The sequence below is a fragment of the Mustela nivalis genome (genome assembly GCF_964662115.1).
Source record: "Mustela nivalis genome assembly, chromosome: 7".
Taxonomy (NCBI): Eukaryota; Metazoa; Chordata; class Mammalia; order Carnivora; family Mustelidae; genus Mustela; species Mustela nivalis.
Genome location: NC_139026.1, coordinates 40,877,527 through 40,897,778, shown reverse-complemented (window position 1 = coordinate 40,897,778; position 20,252 = coordinate 40,877,527). Strand labels below are relative to the sequence as shown.

The following is a 20,252-nucleotide window of genomic DNA, read 5'->3' as shown; positions in this document are numbered from 1 at the left end:
TTACCAATACACATTTACAGACCAATTTTCACACCATACCGCTGAAAGGTTGGTCAGTCTTTGATAAAGAACTAAAAGTTTCTGGGGAAATAATGAAAATACTCTGTGTATACTTAATGTTCCTTTTCTACCTGAGTCAGCTAAATGTGCAGGATAATGCAGTATTCTTTGCAACTTACGCAGGATTGAAATGTTTGAGAAAAGCACTTCAGTTTCCAGGATTTAGTAAGTCTGATCTATCAGATCAGAGTGGAGTGGAGTCTAAAAAAAGTCATACCAAGCCTCCGAGTCTGAAGTCCACAGGTTGCTGTTTGTAACAATCTTTAGATTTAGATGCATCAAAAGAATTCTCAGTCTTTGTTTAACAGTGTGCTCACCACCCTGGGTCATCGTGCCTTTCTGAGGAGCTTATAAAGGACTTCTACAGCCCCCCACTTCTAGAGAGTCTGTTTCTATAGGGTCTGGGACTCTGCCTTTTAATACTCCCAGGTGATTGTAATGCAGGTTGTCTGGGAACCAAGCTTGACAAGAGAAACGACCAGCCAAAGTGGGGAGGGCAGACAGGTAGGTGGGAAATGCTGCTGAATGCCATCTCTGCAGAGCACTGCCTAGCAACCCTCACTCTTGAGGCACACTTGCCAGGTTAAAAGAGATCTTTTCCAACAGCCATGTTGTAGACATTAGCCTCATAAGTCAACCGTGTAATGGGGTGGACTCTCTTTAACCACTAGTGTGCAGGTAGGGACCTAAAATGACTTTCTGCTATCTGAAATCACAGCAGCTTCTACAAAAGGTTACCTGAGAGTCCGTGAACAACCAAATCAAGCTGAAGTTTTATTTAAAATGTAAAAGAAACAATTCTTGACAATGCTAATGAATAAAGCAGAAGGATACAGTGCTCTCTTCCTACTAGTCAGCCAGCCTGTCCATGTGTGGGACAACAGACAGTACTTAGGTGCTGGCAGAATTTCACAGTAGTTTAGTGTTAGATGATCTGTGCCTAAATGATGTCGGAATTCTCAGTGTGTGATCTCGGTTCTGAGTTTACACCTTCACTGAGCATGAACAAGGGCTCCTGCTCCTTGGCCATATCCAAATCCCTTGGGCCCGAAGTTCTTTGCATAGCATCCTATGAAAGAAAAGGGAGAATTAGTGGAAAACCATCACGCTTTGCCAGCACTGCTTTAAGACCCATGAAAGAACAAATCCTTAGAAGTTAAAAAAAAGTTTGGCATGTCCAAAGGAGTTCATTTAAGATCTAAAATGAGTGATGTAGAGGTGTCTGGGTAGCTTATTTGGTTAAGCGGCTGCCTTTGGCTCAGGTCATGATCTTGGTCCTGATTATCAAGCCCCACGTCAGGCTCCCTGCCCAGTGGGGAGTCTGTTTCTCCCTCTCCCTCTGCTGCTCCCCCTGCTTGTGTTCTCTCGCTCAAGCTCCCTCTCAAATAAGTAAAATCTTTAAAATAAAACAATGAGCGATGTAGTGTGTATCTTACCGCTAGCTACAAAGGCAGGTCCAAACAGTCTGATTCCACAGTACTCAGCTCATGGTCCCACTTGAGTTACAAGCATAAAAATCAGGCCGGGCAAGTGACTCACTTATCTATTACCTTCATATATTCATATGCTTTGCTGAACATGTAAATTGGAAAGAAGACTCTTTAGAGTGAGGTTTTTTTCCGTCCTATTTGTTGGAGAATTTGAAATGACCAGAACTTTATTGTATCATCTCCAATTGTTCTGTGGTTCTCTGTTCCTTGTAAGCATCTCTAGAGCCTTTATTTTTAAATAGCCAGTGGCAATCCCACCCTTCCGCACCGTCACAGGTTTTTTATAATGCTGGTGGCATTTCCTGAACCAATAACCGGTGTGGGATATTCAGACGGACAGTAGTAACAGAAATTAATTGTACCTTTACAATAGATTTCACCTTCTTTCTCAGTCAGAGTTGTGGATTCAAGACTCTTGCCACACTTGGCACACCGGAAACAGTTTTTGTGCCAGGGCTGGAAGAGACAACCGAGTAAGTGTGAGAGGTTGGTTTCTTACAGTAGTTTAGATGCTGCAGCAAGTGGCTCGCAAAGATCAAGCCAGCTCGAGCCCCTGATTGCTGTGGTTCAACCAACAAAAAGCCTGGAACGGGGGGCCTCCCCGGACCTCCATTCTTGGTCACCTGCAAAAGGCAGGGGTTCTGTCTTCATTCACAGAAGACATGGCTATGTCCCCACGAGTGCTCTCAGACCTTGCCACGAGCACAGCCTGCTCCTTCAGACACTCCCTCTTTGGTGGCTGAGAACAGCTGCAGCTCCAAGAGGTGACGTGGTTAAGGAACTGTCTCAAATGCACACAACAAACGAGCACTGTTCCTGACACTGGCTTCCCACTACCTGGAATAACCTGCGGAGTCCAGGTTTGTTAGCTGTCTGCCTTTTTTCAGGAGCAGCCCTTATGAAAACAAGTTTCTTTCCAACACAGATGTGATCTAACAAGTTAAGGGCATCACTTCAAAAAGTTAACGACTCAGATGGAAATCTAAGAAAAATGAATCCAAGGCATATATTTATTTATACAAAAGACAGAGTACCTGAAGGGGATGGGAAGGGGAAAAGGGAGAAAGAGAGCGGAGAGGAGTCCCTCCCAGCTAGCAACTCAAGACAGAACTTTACCTTTCCAGCTCCAATGATCTTCTCAGCAGCATACACGGAATCCCCACATCTGGAACACTTCTCAGCTCCTCCGTATTTCTGAGCAAATTTAGAAGTGTTTGGATTTGTTGTAGGCCTGTGGGGTTGAGCACTTGTAGAAAGGGGAAAAAAATTAGGCAAGATTTAAAAAATTGGGCAAGATTTACCGAAGGCCCCTGCTAAGCCCACAAGGCAGGTGCAGCCAGAAGCTGGGACTTCACTGCTAAACTGTCCCACAGCCAGCAGCCTTCACTGAACTGACAGCAAAGAAAGGAGGACTGAATCTCAAGTGCCAGACAGCTGGTACTTCAACCTACTTATGGACCCATTACAGCCCCCAAAGACAGATGAGTCCCCAGACTTAAACATCTGAGTCTAAGAATTTATTGAATCCTCAGTGCTTGCCTGTTCACCAAACAATTATGCTTTGCTTTATAAAACCTACAGTGGGCATATTTTTACCCCATATTCATATTACTCTTCACTGGAATCCACCACTGGAATCACAGTTTTTGTTTTGTTTTGTTTTTATCATAGTTTGAAAAATCACTGTTAACCTAACCAGTTAAAAGTTTCTGCAAACAGGTCAGTAGACTTAGTCATTATAAAAGTTAAGCGTGATTTACAGATTAATTTCCTAGTATATCTTAAGTAGGGGAAAGTGTGAACAAACTGCTTTCTTCATGGAAAAATATTTCAGAAAGTTTGCTTATTACTGTATGTTTACTTTTTCTCTGGATAGTTATTTCTGTCACTTGTTTACAGTCACTGGGTAAACTTTTTTTCCTCGCTTTCTGTAATGATTTCCCCCTTCAGTATGTCGGTGTAGCTACTCTGCAGAACACTGCTGTGGGCTCTGAGATTTAAAGAGACCCCCTCAAATCTCACACATCACTTGAGCAGATAAGAGGACAGCAACAGCTCAGCAAATGATGCAAGTGTCCCATTTTTTCCTACTGGAAAAACAGGTGTTTCTTTTTTCTTCCTGACCTATAGTTTAAGTTACATACATACTTAAAATAAAATGTTAATTTAGAAATACTCCCTTTTCATCAAACAATGTATTCAAACTCTTCACCTGTTTTCCATTTGTTCATCTCCAACGTATCCATGTTTGGGCCATTGTCACGGTTTGCTACCCTTCCGTTTGATGGTTTCACACACAGCATCTTTTTAAATCCTCTTGGCTATGGCCACTGGAAATTTTATTTTGAGCAGCAAATACCAGTGCATTACTGACTCACAGTATTGGTATTTTTGTCACTAAGATATGCACTTTTTTTTAAAAAAAAAAATCTTTACAACCTACTGTATATAGTTCCTTTTAAGAGTGATCTTTAAAGGTGTATTCACAGTGATTTCCAACATTTGGAGTTAGGAGTTTCCCTGGAAAAATTTCCAGTACATTCTGTTAATAAGAACTTAATGGAGATCATCTCCTCTCTCCTTGCTAATGACATCACAGGGTGTGGATAACTTAACCTCATGACAAATGAAGAAGCAGGGGCTCAGAGAAACAGTAAATTGGGGAGTCTGAACTGAAAAAAGCAGTTGTGCCTCAACTGCCCACACGGCGCCGTCTCCCCAGGAGATCCCTGTGAAGATATATGGTCCCCATACGTTATCTTTACCATGTCCCACAGGCTGCTCCAGACCACAGTTGCTCCCAGAATTCAGTCACTGAGAGGCTTCTGGAAAAGGAAGTCTCTACATCTGGTCCTAGTATGTGGCCAACTAAGATGGGGAAGAGGCAAGGGCCCTGATCGACAGGCCAGCACAGAGGGCTTGTCAATTACTAGAGAATATGGAGAAGCAAGAGGAGGGTCCACTGGTCTTTGTGACTTTAAAACTATGGCCACAATCACTGACTGACTTTGGGGATTATGGATGAATTTGGTTTTGTTTGGGGAAAGGGATATAGATGTATGTGTTTCAAAAGATTTGAAATAAAATCTTAGAAAACAAGAATGGATTTTAACAAACAAGTAGAAGAGCAGAACAAGAACAATGAACTTCAACAAAGACTAAGGTAAGCTGGGCTCCCACAAGTAATGGCACGCAGTGTTGAATGAGTCCGCCCTTGTACAGCTGGTGCACAACAAGACACCATGGCTCCGAAACTGAGTGTGGAAAAAACCCAAAGAACAGACAGGTAGGCCTCAGTGCAGTAGGAGCACAGGTGTGGGAGCCAAATGGACGTGGAGTCAAATCCTGGCTGTGTCACTTACCTGTGGGACCTGAGCCTTCCTGTCCTGTCTATAATAAAATACAAAGTACTAAACTCGTAGTTACTGTAAGGAATATATAAAATGAACATAAATGTTCAGCAGACAATAGACACAAATTATTTCAGGCACACCATAATACACTGTGTTTAAGATTGTAAGATTGGGTGTTACACTGGGTTGATTTCCAGGCTCTATGATTAACTAGCAATGTGACCAGAGGCAAGTCACTTAATTTTCATTGTCTAAATTTGCTGAGTAAGATGGGAAACCCTGTTTTGTTGGGTTGTGAGGATTATATGCAGTAACATGTTAATACTGAAGAGTGGCCAGCTCCCAGGGCATGACTAATGGTCTTGTCCAACAAAAGGCTATCTTATTGGAGTATTACCCAGTTTTGCCCTCTTCAGTATAAAATGGATGTGAAAAATACGAAGTACAAATGATGGATTTATAGGGTTAAAATAGGAATTAAGAGGAAATTCCAAATGAAAAAACTAAGTGAAGTTGAGCAGAGTTACACCTTGCTATTTTGGTACTGGGAGCTTTTAAAATTTAATACTGCTCTCTCAATCAAAAACAGGAAATGATTTCCATTTTTAAGTAAGAATTTGCAGGAGAAAAATAATTGCTTGGTGAACTATTCTTACATGGAAGGAGTGACTGAGGACTTTTCACTGACTGCTTAATTGCACCTGAGAAATGTGTCTTATGGTTCAGATACTACATTTTGGTATCCTTTGCTTTCATGACATATGGTCTCCAGAAACACTGAGATGGAAGTAAATACAAACCATGGGCTTTTGAGAACATGACTCCATACATGGGAGGCGGCTACAAAATCAAGCCTAGAAATCACTGGAATAATCAATGAGAATTTTGCTGGGACCCAGACTGTCCATTTCAAGCTTAAAGAACAGTCATTTGTTTATACTAGAAAACTGGAATAATTTTTTGTGCTTATTTTAAGCTAAACATCTGTTCTGTCCCAGGCTCCTGTTCACCAAGCAACATCAATTGTTAGGACTCCTTTCTGAAGGTAAGAAACAGGGTCCTAACTTACCTCTCTGGCTTGATGCCCAGCCTTTCACCGCGGTCCATGTTGAGCGTGCCAGCGCCCTGGCCGTAACCGTAGCCCTTGGGCCCATATTTCTTTCCGTAGCAGGATTTGCAGTAGATCTCCTCATCGTGAATTGCCACTGTTGTGCTATCTAAATTTTTCCTGCAAACCACTGAGGGGGAGTAAGTTAGACTTTTGGAACCATGCCAGAGATGCCTTTTTCCTTAGAGCAACGGTGGTCCTGACATGTGGTCTACAAGGTATAGGCTCTCTCACATTCCTTTTCTCCGGCAGTTTTCCAAACACCAGAGATGGCATCTGGACTGGGTCAGCTACAGCTGAGGACGATCTGCCTCTCTCCACGGATGGGACCGTTGTTTCAGAAACATACCAGAATTTTTTAACATCCTGAAGCCTCAGACTTTTCTACAGGCTTGGCCTCTCTGGCAGGAGGGAGAGAAGTTTCAGAGATGGCTAGAATTACATGAACAAAGGGAACACAACACTTTGCTCCCAACCCTCAAGACAGTCTTTTCCCACCTCTTCCTCCTAGTATTGCAAAATCACAACCTAACAAAGAACAAAAGGGTGGCTGAGTGCCTTGTGGGAGTTGGCTCTGCAGCCCTCTCCCCCAAAGAGCACCCCCCATAAAAATGAATTAAATCCAGAATGGTGGTTTTCATCATGAGTCTAGATGGGAAAAAGTATTACTGTTTCATCTCGCCACCAGCTTCTCCAGCAGTGATGAGTATGTCTGAAAATCATAAAGTGGTCTGCAGTCTGCATTTGTGTTTCCCTTCTGTCCCCAAGGAGAACGCATTCTTTCTTGATGGTTTTCTTGCCACAAGACATTTCCACGTATCCCACTTCATAAAACTGCCAAATGTCATCATGTTTTACCCAGACATTATTTCACTTGCTAAAACTTCACTAAAGCTTGAGAAAAAGGGAAACTGTGAGGGAACTTGCTGGTAGCCCAGCTGGGTAGCTGGAGATCCAAGATGAGTGGACAAGGAGACTGGTTCCCTCCTGTTGCAAAGGGTGTTGGGCGGGGGCAGGCAGGGAATGCGAGGAGGAAGGAAGGACAGAAAGGCGGCAGGGAGAGGCGACTGGCTGGCAGAAAGCAGTTAAAGTGGCAATGTTTCTGTTAAGACCGTTGTCTTTTCAGAATGACATCATCTACTCTGGAACCTTGCTTGTTGAGTATCAGGCACTGAGATACATTTGCTGGAAGACACCATTCACCCAAAACCACACATTGCTGAAGAACAAACACCCTTAACAGAATACACAGAAATACGAAACGGTTTCAAAGACCACATATCTCTTAACCAAAGCAAGTTCACGGATACTACTGTCTTACTATTCTTCCTTTTGTCCTCTCTCTTCTCTACAGTAAAATTCTTCTGGGTTTACATGCTCTTCTGAATTATATTCATAAGAGGCTTTAGTCAGCAGAGACCATCCTCGGTAGTAGTAAAATCGCCAGTAAAGATGCAGATATTAATAAACAGTGACTTTGTGACAGTAGAGACACTTTCACAGCTTAAAGTAGATGAAACTAAGAACAGTTTCTAAAGTATCTGTATTTCTTCTTTGTTCACATACTCTTGGTTTCAAAGCTGTTGAAAAATAGATTCCTTTAAAAAAAGAAAAAATAACTTCTAAGAGAAAAAATGCTTAAAGCAGACCTGAGATGTGGTACCTATTATGGGGGCGTACACAGTAAATACAGGTTATATTTTTATTCTTTGTAACCACGACTTTCTGTTGTGTCTAGTTGCCCGCCAAATAGCTACACTATAAAAAGGTCCCAACATGCTGAATGCTGGTGCCTCGAGGGAAAAGGACAATTAATCCCACTTACTATGTGCAGTTTCTAGCAATAATTCCCACTGAGCAGGACTACAGATGTGTCTGCACGTATGGGTGGGTTCGTCACATTAACAAATCCCCCATCAAAGAAAACTGTGTCCTTTGAGTCCGAAGATGACTAACAAAGCTTTCTGCAGCGGCTTCTCTCCTGCTTGCAGCTGAGAGTGCAGCAGTCACGAGAGGGGGTGTGCAGGGCGAGGGGCCGGGTCTCATCCTGTCTCTCTCCCTGTCCCTGAGGTGCTGTCTTCGGAGGGAACAGGCGTGTGCTTCATGCCCTACTTCCTGTTCTAGCAGACACTGACCGTTTTCCAGCCAGAAACCGTAAGAATCCCCAGCTTGCTTTGATGGGATTTTCATACCCTACGTTCCTTTCCCTCAATTAGGGTGTCAATAACCAGAAATGACTCTGAATTTTCACTAGCAGAGAAGTTGGGAATTTCACTCTTGTTAGACACTGGATTTCAACGAATCGTGTGCCAAGAAGCCAGCCAAGGGCTTTTTCAAAGAGAAGGGGCCCCGCTGGGAGGAGAAAGCTGGGGTGGAAGAGGAGCCACCCGCGCACTCCGCAATCAGAGCCCAGCCCTTACCGTGTGCCAGAAACTGGGCCCAGTACCAGACGATAAACAACACTGAGCTCCTCGCCGAGCAGGGGAGACCGCAGGGAGAACGAGGAAAATACAGTAAGGGCTCAGTGGAGGGTAAGAGCAGTGGGGACACAGCCAGGCCATGTGTGGTGGGTCACCCGGGCCATCCTTGCCGCCATGCTGGGCCCTCATGCTGTCCAGGACACAGCAAAACCCACTGACACTTCTGAGATAATCTTTGTTAACATCACCACAATGTCTCTCCTTAAATAGTAAATGGAGGCTTTTTAGGACATGTGGGTCCCGTCAGAGGTCGAGCACTGGGAGGTACTTACTGCACAGAAAGCAGCAGCGGTGGAAGCTTCTCCCGTCACACTGCACCTCTTCCGCGTGGTACACGGTCCTCCCACAGGCCCCGCACTTGTTGCCACCTCCCCAGACGGGCATCCTGGAGGAAAGAAGGATGCGAGAGAATGTCCCCACGCTCTATGAGATGTCTGACAAGCTCTGGGGGAAACCGCCCTAACCACATCTTGAGAGGCCCGCGTTCACCCCAAATCACCTCCTCTAATCGCAACTCTTTCATTAGCAAACTCGGGCTTGTGGGGCACACGCTGTTTTCCTGCAGGACAAAGGAGGGGCATTCAGAAAGTTACAGGTCGCCGGGCACAACCCAGACTAGGCCACCAGTGTCCTGGGAGTTAAGACGGACAGTGGGAGTGGGACAGCCACTCTTCTCAGTGATGGGTTCTGAAAACTCCGCTGAAGAACACTTGGGAGAGGTTCTTGTTACACGTGGCATTGCCACCAGATTCTTAACATGCACCAAACACAAGCTGCGACTCTTTGGAGAGAGAAGACAGTGCTGAGTCGCTGTGCAAGAACGAGTTCTGTATTTGTCCGCTGGAGTTATGCAGAATTACAGCATCGATAATTGGGTTTGTGACTTTACAACAGTATGCGTGGAGCCTTGCTGTAACCACAACAAACAGCCCTCCAGATGGAGGACTTAGGTTTCTCTGCTTCACCCCAGCCCAACCAGGGGTTGTTTGCCCCTCTTTAATAGGCCTGTCAGTCCATGCAGAAGATGCTACCGAGTTCCCTCCCCGGCAAAGGGAACCATCTGCCGAGTGCATCTGAGCGCCATGGCCTGCCTTCATGGGAGAGCTCCAGGTCTGAATCCTGCTATCTTGCTAGGATGTGGGGCTAGTGTGCCCTCATCTCCCTCCTCCATAAACCAGCCCACCCGGCCGCTGTTTAAAATGCCCACTTGGACAAGACCAGCACAGTCGGCTGCCCCTGTGCTACAGAAAGTTGTCCTTCAAGGGTGATGCGTTTGTGAGCCCTGCCCTGGGTGGTGTCTAAACACACAATGAAAGAATCCCTTTCTTCCGCACCATCATTTCCAGGCTTCCCTTCTGTCAGTGGTGTTTGCAGCCCTTGGTGGTGAAGTGTCCTTGGATGAGATGCGCGCCTCTCTAGGAAACAGCTGGATGAGAAACAGAGACCTCCTTCCTAACTCGGCCGTGGCTGGCTAAATAAGGGAAGAGGAGGGCTGCAACGTAATCCACGGAGGAATCTTCCGTTCTTAAAAAGGAAGGTGGTAAATTCCCATCCTCCAGCCCATCCGACAGTGTTTAAATGATCCAGAACCCAGTGACTCCCTGAACACAGAGATGAGGCCTTTCCACAAGCAAGTTGTAAAGAATCATTGTGTTGGCCACATTTCTGAGCATACGGTGTTCTCTCGACCCTCTTCTGGTCACACCTTCCCCCAGGTTTTCTCCGGGGAAGCAACCATCTCTTTCTTGGTCCGTGCACTTTAGAGAAGTATTTACTAAAACGTGGTATCCTGGCAGTGGTCCACCACGCCTGGTGGCAAGTCAAGATGAAACTCAGGGGAGGGACGCCTGGGTGGCTCAGCTGCCTTCGGCTCAGGTCATGATCCCAGCGTCCTGGGATCAAGTCCCACATCGGGCTCCTAGCTCAGTGGGGAGCCTGCTTCTCCCTCTGCCTCTGCCTGCCATTCTGTCTGCCTGTGCTCGCTCTCTCCCCCCATCTCTCTCTGATAAATAAATAAAATTTAAAAAAATAAAAAAATAAATAATAATAATAATAATAATAATAATAATAAAAAGAAAGAAACTCAGGGGAGAATTTAGAACCTTTGAACAGTTTTATGCCCCAACAATAAAAGCATGATCAGTGCACTCATCTTGTTCAACAGCAGAGAATCAACCCGTACTTGGAAATTAAAACAAAAGAACGAACCGTCCTCTACCAGACAGTTTGAGAAACACTGGTTAAAGGGTACTGACTGCCCTCAACTCCAGGGCTGGGCATGTGACTTGGTCACGGCAATTAGGTCACTGCAGCCCCTACCCCCCATCACAGTGACTGATGCAGGAATGGGCACACAAGTCAGTGAGAATTAAACCCCGGGGCTTTGGTTTAGGACTGTGGGTGCAGGTGTGGAGCTGCAGTGGCTGTCTCACCACTGCAACCAAAGAACCTAAGAATGAAGGCAGCACAGAAGAGAAGAGATGTAGAGACTGGGTTTCAACACTTTTTGGCTGTGTCTCGTCTTATCCTGGGCACTATGTGAGCCAATAAATTGCCTCTTCGAGTCGTTCAGAGACAGAGCTCCTGTTCCTTGAAACCAGCACATTCAAAGAGACCTGACAGATATGACTAGTTATCACTAAACTGCTGGTCTCAGCTTACAAAAGCCCCCTTGCTTATTCAGACAGGACATAGGTAACTGCAAGGGTCCACCAACATCACCAGCTACTGTGAAGGCATCCATAGAGGATCAACAGCTAGCAACAATGGAATAAATCTGCAAGCTTTCCTTTAGTAGTTGCATAGATCAGTTATTCCCTTCCCTGAAGAGAGGTGCTCCATTGTTTAACTCCACAGTGAAATTTGAGCCTGACTGTCTCAGCCACAAAGCCCTGGCTCCCCTGGCTTGAGTCTGGAGTGCAATTAGAACACTGACTTTGCCCCATGGCTCCGCGTTACCAGAGTCCTGGAATGCTCATAGAGGCCACAGACATCTGCTGGAAGTACCCTCGTGATTCCAGAGGAAACCTAAAACCAAATCCAGGCCCCCAGATAATGACCTTACAATTCCTTAAAATTGGATCCCAAGCATCAACAGCCCAGCTGGGTTTTGAAATATTTTGTGACTGTTAAGGCATTTCTCGTATCAGAAAGTGTACTATTTAATATCAATGTGTATTTTACATTTTCACACCTATTTACTTTGGTGCTGTCACCAGGAAGGAACCAGATCTCCATCAAGACTAATGCTCTCTTGGGTTATCTTTGAATAGCATTTAAAAGCACATTTTTCAAAAACAAACTCATTACTTTGTTATTCTCTATCAAACAGCAGTTTGGATTTTTACAAAGGGAAGATCCTTCCTTTCTTTATGTAATTCACAGTTACTTCAATTCACTTCTTGTAAGTCAAGTCTGATTTCTACTGCCCATACCACACAACCAAATGAGTCACTTTTCAGGAAATACCCATCAAAGTGCTACAACATTCAGCTTCTATGTTAAAAGCCTTTTCCCCTCCTGGATGGGGACCACATCTCTGTCTTCCCCATACCATCTCCCAGAGCAGTTGGCACATGTCAAAATAACTTCTGTTGTTTTAAAGAATTCCTCCTTTTTCAGCCTGTCTGTACAATTCCCAGTCCAGTCTTATGCTGATCAAGACAAAGGTAGCACTGGTCGTCTTCTCTTTGTCATATTTTTGGATTCTAAGTAAAATTTCCAAGTCGTTAACATTTTAAAAGTTCCATCCAATTTCAAGGCTTTCCTAAGGATTTCTGCATAAATAGAGCGTCCTCAAAAAGCTTCAACTGGAGTTATACTTTATTTTTTATGCTGGATACGGAGTAGCTGGGTGTCCCTTACAGTATTCTCTATTTTGTGTATCTGAAGTATTTCAGAATGGAAAAAAGGGAGGGAGGGAAGGAGGAAGATTGGTTGGTTTGGGTAGATACGGGTTAATACCACTGTTAAAATGGCTGTGCAACCTTGGGCTTAGTTTTCTCATCTGTAAAACAGGGAAAGGTAGTTCTCTCCACCCAGCGGAGATATTGTGAAGATAAAAGAAAGCGAGCAAATGTGCTGGCAGACATCAAGTAACTGTGAGCTTGAAAATGGTGGTGGTGGTGGGGGTGTCTCATACCTTCCATCCTGCTGTAAGCACTCCAGTACAGAAACCCACTACAGAAGGGCATAGCTCAGAGCCACAAACAGGGTAAAGAAAAAACTTAGGGGATTAGTCACTCCTATACCTTCTTTGGGGACATAAAAACACACTGCAAATACAACACTAGTTCCATTTGTGAGGCCTAGGAAATGAAGTTCAAATTTACACATTGAGGGTGAACCCCAGTGGACTTTTCCTGAATTTGGCAGGAAGAAGTGTGATGATCTTCCATTTCTGTCACTGGGCACGGCTATGCGTAGAAAAGAATTCTAAAGCTTAGTGGTTCCTACAAGCCTTTGGCTGCACTACTCCACAACAGCTGACATTAATCACAGCAAACTGGATTTGCACTGAGCAATCTGGGCTGCATGCCTTCCCCTGATCCTATGCCTTAATTTACAGAATGGTAAGAGGAGAAATGAAATCTCACTTTACACATAGTGCGCGGAAGAGGCCAAACACAGGCTTATTCTCTGCTTCTCCGTCTGTTCTCTGTTTTTCAATGTCTTTGTGAAAGAGTTCTAACACTAGGATTTATCCACTGTGTTAGATTAAAAAACTTGGTTTACATCTGAACACCTATATCCAATTTCTCTTTGCTGCTTCTCCCCAGGCAAAGACACCACCCAAAATTTCGTAAGGCTTACCCCGGGAGAAAATTACTATCGTCCAAATCTGAGTCACCTTGTGGTAAAGTGACTTCATCCTCTCGATAACCAACAAGAGCGGCGCAATGGCCACATGCATCATTCTCACACCACCTGTTCTGCATTTAGCATCTTATTTTAGAATCTGTCTTGAATCCACCAGTCTAGAGTCTACATGTCGCCCCTTGCAGTGTGTTTCTGCTCTGATATTAGAGGTTTGGAGTGATTTCGTCTCTAAACCCGAATTCTAAATACTTCCAGAAGCTCTGACATTTTATTACTACATACAGGGTTTTGCTATTACCTAGAATCTGGCTAGAATCCAATTTCTCGAAAGGGAGATTTACTATAAACCAGTTTCATCTTGAGACGCACTTGGAGGGACCACTAGTGAAAGAATATGTACATTAAGGGGTGCCTGGGTGGCTCAGTGGGTTAAGGCCTCTGCCTTCAGCTCAGGTCATGGTCTCAGGGTCCTGGGATCGAGCCCCACATCTGGCTCTCTGCTTGGCAGGGAACCTGCTTCCCCTTTTCTCTCTGCCTCCCTCTCTGCCTACTTGTGATCTCTCTCTGTCAAATAAATAAAAAAATAAAAAATCTTAAAAAAAAAAAAAAGAATATGTACATTAATTGCATTGTCCCAAATTACAATGATTTTTAAGAGTTTGAGAGTGGTAGTTAATTGGAAATTAAGCATTACTCAATGCCCATTCTAAAAATGTTTCCTTCTACTTAACCAAACTATCTGGTTAGTCTACTTCCCTTATCTAAGTGAGTACTACTGAACTAAGGATAGACTTCATGTCTCAGTGATCAGCTTGTTTCATCCCGCTCCTACCAAAGCCACATCTTCAAGACAACTCAGCCTAAGGGTGAATTAAGAGCATGGATGTTGGAGTCAACAAAGTCTCATTTCCTTCATATGTAAGATGAGAATAAAGTGCCTTTCCTACAGAATTATTAAGATCATGAGATGAGAACATGCTTATAGGAGGCACTCAAAGTATGATGATATACTCAGTATACTCAAGGTAGGATGTTTTTTTATCAATCCTTACCTCCCACTCATCTCCTATAGCCACTCCCTCATGATACCCCTGATCCCTCCCCATCAGGTGAACGGACTTTCTGTCCTCCCTCATCCAGCTAAACCCTAACTTCTTTTCTGTATCACAAGTAATGCTTCTAGGGTAAGGGCAGCTAATAAACAATGTACAATGCTTTCCCGTAAGAAGATTTCACTGAGTGTATTCATCCAGCATTTCATATCCTGGGTTAGAACTGAGGCTGACGTGGTTGGTTATAAGGAGGGGCCTGTTTCTCGGGGCGTTCTGCTTGCGTGGTAGAACGAGGGAAACCAATAATGATGCTACCGTAGAACCTGTGGCACAGAGTTACAGAGAAAGGGATTCGGAACATCTGCATGGTCTACTTGTATAGCGATGTCAGAAACCATTTCATTTTGTAGATTTACTGATAGTGGGCTCCTGGAACCGTGTGTGAAAAGACTCTGAAGTTCCGTCAAGATTCGGCACTGAAGATGGCTGTGATTACACATGTCTGCTATGGGAACTGCGGTGCACATGCCAGCTTTAAGACCTTCCTGGTGTAAGAGAGTGCGGAACTTAGATAAAAGGTTGAAATTCAGTCAGCAGCTCTGTTATCTTGGCCAAATTCCTTAACCTCAACTTCCTCCACTATACCTTGGAACCTTGGAAACGGATGACAACACTCTCTCATCGCGTGGTTGGAGGATTTAATAAGATAACGTTTGTGAAGTACCTGATAGAGAGCTTGTACTCCACAAATGCCGGCTTCCTTTGCCTTCAGCAGCACTGTGGGGCCTGAATCTGGCTACAGAAGTTCAGGTGTTAGGTGACCTGCTGAGGTAACTGACCTTCAAACACACCAGTCTGGGCTCCAGAACCACAAGCTGTCCCCCAAACTCCCAAATCTGATAGAAGGGTTGAGACCAGCTCAGATCACCTGAGAATGATCGATCCTTGAGTTACCAAATTACTTGTACACAGGAATGCTCTCTTCTCTGACCAGTCTTCACGGCTCCAGCTACCACTGAGAAAGTGTCTTCTATGGGCCTGTCTCACACTCGAAGTGCTACTCTCAGCAAAAAAGCTCTCTAGCACTCTTCTCCGTTGCCCAAAGTCTATCCTCACTACAGAGGAATCCCTCTTTCTTGTCAGTACGTTCTCCTATGTTTACCTCAGCCTCACCATTAAGTACTAATTCTATATCCTGTTTCCACTTTTGTCTTCAACCTGAGGTACAGCAAAATCCTTGACTCAGATTTGGATACTACCTGCCAAATGACATATTGCAATTAGAATGCAACTAGGCTACAAATTTGGTCACCATAACCCCCAGCATCTGCCACAGCAATCTACAATCTGCGCAAACTGCAAGATACTTAATTATTCAAATAATTTAATGTTATTATGGAGTCAGACCAGGGTTTATATGCCAAGACTACTGCTTATTTGCCAAATGATGTGACATTGGTTATTTGATCTGCTAGTTTTCTCATTTTAAAAATGGAGATAATGCTTACTTATTTCATAAACCAGTTCTCAGATTAAACAATGTATGGAAAGCATTCAGAATAGTGCTTGCCACGCGGTAGGTAATAATAATTACAAGTACTTATATAAAATTTATTATATATGTTACTTATATGAAGTAGTGTACTTCTTGTAACTTATTTAACCTTCATAATGACGAAGGGAGACATTATCATTATACCCATTTTATGGGTAGAGAAGCTGAGGTATAGAGACATCAAGTGGCTCATAACTGTGACACCAAAACAAAATTACCAATTCAGTTTAAAAATCAATACCAATAAAATTCAAATAAGCTATAGAGTTTGTTTCACTGATGTTTTGCTAAAAGTAAACCACTGTTGGCAACACAAATACACAGTTCTGACTTCTCTGGTTTTGGCGCCGGTTCTTTTAAACTGGACATTTCTTGTACTATGTGAGGATTCGAATCTCTCTACACTTTTCTCTTTCAGAAGTACTGTGAAGCCACCAACAAACCTTTCTTCTAGGGAGCTGGGAAGCTATGCAGCTGTAACGTATTTATTACATGGCATCTAGCCTCTTTTTATTAGTGAAGGACAATTAGTAGTACCGTTGGCACAACGAGACAGTAAACAAAAAAGCAATGACCCTGATATACTCTGCAAATGATTCACAAGGTACTTCCATTGGTTCTTCCCCTTGACTTACACCAAAACTAAAAATTTTTAACCATCAGAACTTGTACCAGCTTCCTCCACAATCTAGTCTGAGAAAACTCCAACTCAGGGTTCTTCAAGTGGGACCACAGTTTCCTTGAAATACTGGGGACTGGTGAACTTGGTACCATGGACTTTATTTTATGCACTTAAAAACATTTTGGAAGAGGGGGCGCCTGGGTGGCTCAGTGGGATTAAAGCCTCTGCCTTTGGCTCCAGTCATGATCCCAGAGTCCTGGGATCAAGCCCACATTGGGGGGGTCTCTGCTCAGCAGGGAGCCTACTTCCTCCTCTGTCTCTGCCTGCCTCTCTGCCTACTTGTGATCTCTCTCTGTCAAATAAATAAATAAAATCTTTAAAACACACACACACACACACATTTTGGAAGAGGATTCAGACATTTCACCAAATGGCCAGAAGGTTTCACCACACAAAAACAGTTAAGAATTACCATTCTGGGTAATCAAGGCCCCAAGGGAGTCTAAAGATCCCCACCCAACAGAACTCCAGGGATGCCATGAAAATACCAGCCCAGGACAGGACACAGTGCCTGGAGGGAACCTGTGAGTATCCCCTCCAGGCAAGGCCAGTAGATACTGTTGAGTTGGCTTTCACTAAGAGCCACTTCCCCATATATTCAACAAAGTTCACAAGAGGGTCTAACGACAAGGAATCCTTCCCTGGCTGAGGTGGGCTTTGTTCAAGGATCAAGATCAACATGCTTTATGACAATCCTCATGTATATGCTATTACATCCATTTTATAAGCTGGAAGTAACAGGTGAGAGAGTAAAGTTACTTGCCTGAGGTCATCAAACCAATGGCAGCGGGAGCTGCAAGAGACTTGGGGGACAGGTCAGTTCTGCCCTTTTCCCCAGACAACGACCCCTCCCCTGCTAGGAAGCTTGCTCTCCCAGCTCATTTCATTTAACTCATCCTTGGCGGAGAAGAAAACTTAAAGGCCCACATCTCCATGGCCATTTAGTGGCAATGTTGAGGCCGAAGCTAAGTTTCTACAGCTCATTCATTCATTTCCGTTCCCTCTATGCTATGCCAACATTATTGCTGTTTTAGTATAAAATACAATTTCCCACAAATCCAAGTTATTTGGCAATTTCATCAGACCTTTAATGAGTATTGCTTTCATCACAGTATTTAGTGGATCAGTATTTGTATCAATCAATATTTGAATACATTTGGAGGAATTCATTAAACATTTATGATCAAAACCTCAGATCAAATCTGCTAATGTTATCTATTGCCTGAGTCCAGTGAAATATTTGTCCCCCACAAGTCTTAACTCCTTCCTTTCTTCATTCAATTAACCAATACTGGCTCTGGTCCAGCTGTGTTTAAGGCACCCAGGCAAGTATACTGTGACTCTCAAAGACTGATGAAATGCAGATCCTGCCTCTTGTATTTTCACTCTAAAGGAGTGAAGAAAACTAGAATCCGGAGTAGAAAAAACACAAATACTGATCACGTACCAGCAGCAGTCAACCTGAGAGAACAAGGACAAGAGAGAGTGAGGGAAGACCAGGGTGGACTTTATAAAATCAGTTACGGTTTGGTATGAGGTTTTGAAATTACGTGATTCATTTCAAGAATCCATCACCCATCTCTTTCCTGAAAAATTATAGCCAAATTTGTGGTTGTCCTATTTGAATTCTTGGCATTTTTTAAGTAGAGCTTTAAAACAGGTTAATTAGGAAAGGACTAAAGAGACCAATTTTACTGCCTGAGTTAAAAAAAACCCTACTACCCCAAATTAAAATATTTTCTATACTGAAATCACATATAAAGTGAAAATGTGCTTGTCTGCTGGCTGCAAATAAACCAGGTTAAACATTTTGGGCCACTACTTAAACAAATATCCTTCAACAAACGTCCGGGCTTGGGGAAGGGGGAGGAAGGTTGAGTGTCTCCCGGCTTAGATACCTCCTCCCCCAAGGGGCTGCCTACGTGGAGCTTTGGAACTCAGGATGTGACTTTCAGGACCTGTTGCTGAATTTCACAACCAAGCAATATGGCTTTCCTGTTTGTACCTGAATTGTAGAAAGTTCCGGAAGAAGCTAGGAGTGATCGACCTGATGTTTCACTGCTGTTCTTCAACATTTAAATTTCAGGGCTTGGTGGGCAGAGACCACCAAACAATGGGGATGTTAGAAGCTCCGTACTGCAGCAGAGGAAGGCGTCTGGACTCGCGGTCTGTGGAAGCCCCCACCTCACTCCCAGGACTCCCAACCAGCCCCTGGTAAGGTCGCCGTCTGCGCAGCACACTTCGGGCAGAGGGGACCCCGAGACTCGGCTCCCGCCCTCCCCTTCGTGGAAAGAGAACCAGCTGCTGGAGGAGGCTGCCCAAAGCTACTAAAGGCGGATTAGCAGCAACGCGAAACTCTGGGTCCCGCCTCTCTCCCAGAGAAACCGGTCTGGAGCAACCCGCAGGAAGGTCACGCACTATTCTTTATCTGCCCTAAAGGCCCGGGATCCGACGACAGGGCGGGGGCAGCTGCGGGGAGTGGGGCAGGTGTGCGGAGGGGGTCCGTGGGAACCCGCACGCAGGGGTGAAGAGACTGGTGCAGGGGGGACAAGGGGAGCTCCGGAGGGGGATGTCAGAGGAGATGGGAGACGGCCGGTGGGACGTCCTGAGGACCCCGGGAGACTGTGTAACCTCTTCCGCCCCCCCCCGCCCCCGGGTAAGTGGAGGCACCCCTACCGCCCCTACTCACTCGAGTCGGAGGCAGACCACGCACCGCCGGCGGAAACCGCAGACCCAGGGCGAGAAAAGCGCGCGGGCAGTCGGGAACAGCCGCGGAGCGAGCGCCGCGCCCGCACCTTTTAAAGACTGCCTGGTGGGCGTGGCCTGTGGGTCCCGCCTCCGGCCCACCCCGCCCCGCCGGGCGGATTCCTGGACCCGCTCTGTAGGGCTGGGGGCGTCTAGCGTGGGGGCTGCTCGCGGCTTAGCTTCGGGCTGGAGACCCGGAGACAAAGGGCAGAATCCCGCCTCTTCCTGCTGTTTCCCGCCCGCCTGGCATCTTCCCACGTCCCTGGACCCTCCCGCCGGCCCTATTCCCTCTGCCTCCCCACGGGACCGGGCAGTTTCCAGAAGTGATTAGCAGCTAGGAAAGAAGGCTGCCTTAGCCTACAGACACCCTGAGACTGTCCCGTCGGGGAAGAGCCCCCGCCGCCCTGAAACGTACCCTTCTCACCGCGGGCGCCAGTTCTCCCTCAAGAGGTAACAGCCCAAGGTCGAGAAGGCTCCCACAAGTAGAGAAAAGGCCAGATCGGGGCTTTCCGCCACCCTCTCCCTTGCCTTATCCTTATATGTACACTCAACGTGATTAACTTCCCCGGTGGAGAAATATTCTTGCTCCCATTTCCAGCTTCTGGGAATCCACAACCTTCCTGTTCTTAAAGAGCAAAATATCTCATCTAGACTAAATAAATGACGTTACGAAAACGCCTCATTCCCCAAGTGTTTTGAGGGCATGGCTGCACAGGCTGCTGGAGGGAAGTAACCGAAACCCAGCCAGAAACCAGGGCACCTAAGGGTCCAAGGACGCCAGTGTCAACGCAGGGGGCCTCTTAGCTGAGCTGCAGGGTGACTTATGGTTTTAGATGGGAAAAAAATAAACAATACTGGCTCTATCCGGTTCACATTCTAGGCCTACTGATGACCTCTGTGCCAGAAGCC

The 20,252-nt window shown here is 45.1% G+C and overlaps 1 protein-coding gene across 2 annotated transcripts; it reads right to left on the bottom strand.

Annotated features, from left to right (window-relative positions):
• Positions 1-821: 821 nt before the first annotated feature.
• On the bottom strand, positions 822-19,939 carry CSRP2 (cysteine and glycine rich protein 2). 2 transcript variants are annotated; one of them, XM_082738247.1, is made up of 6 exons: positions 19,759-19,939; positions 8,764-8,876; positions 5,973-6,141; positions 2,667-2,796; positions 1,913-2,006; positions 822-1,129 (listed from the first exon to the last, which is right to left on the bottom strand). In XM_082738247.1, the coding sequence occupies exons 2-6, from the start codon at positions 8,873-8,875 to the stop codon at positions 1,053-1,055; spliced, it is 582 nt and encodes a 193-aa protein (XP_082594373.1). In that variant the 5' UTR covers position 8,876; positions 19,759-19,939; the 3' UTR covers positions 822-1,052. The 2 variants fall into 2 exon arrangements, with proteins under 2 accessions (XP_082594373.1, XP_082594372.1); XM_082738246.1 differs by lacking the exon at positions 19,759-19,939 and adding an exon at positions 19,288-19,574.
• Positions 19,940-20,252: the final 313 nt, after the last annotated feature.

Excerpts from the sequence above, each read along its gene's own strand:
- CSRP2 (XM_082738247.1), bottom strand. The coding sequence starts at position 8,875 with ATGCCCGTCTGGGGAGGTGGCAACAAGTGCGGGGCCTGTGGGAGGACC. Across the intron at positions 6,142-8,763 it reads CCGCTGCTGCTTTCTGTGCA|TGGTTTGCAGGAAAAATTTA; the intron begins GTAAGTACCTCC and ends ACTCCCCCTCAG. Across the intron at positions 2,797-5,972 it reads CTGGGCATCAAGCCAGAGAG|TGCTCAACCCCACAGGCCTA; the intron begins GTAAGTTAGGAC and ends CCTTTCTACAAG.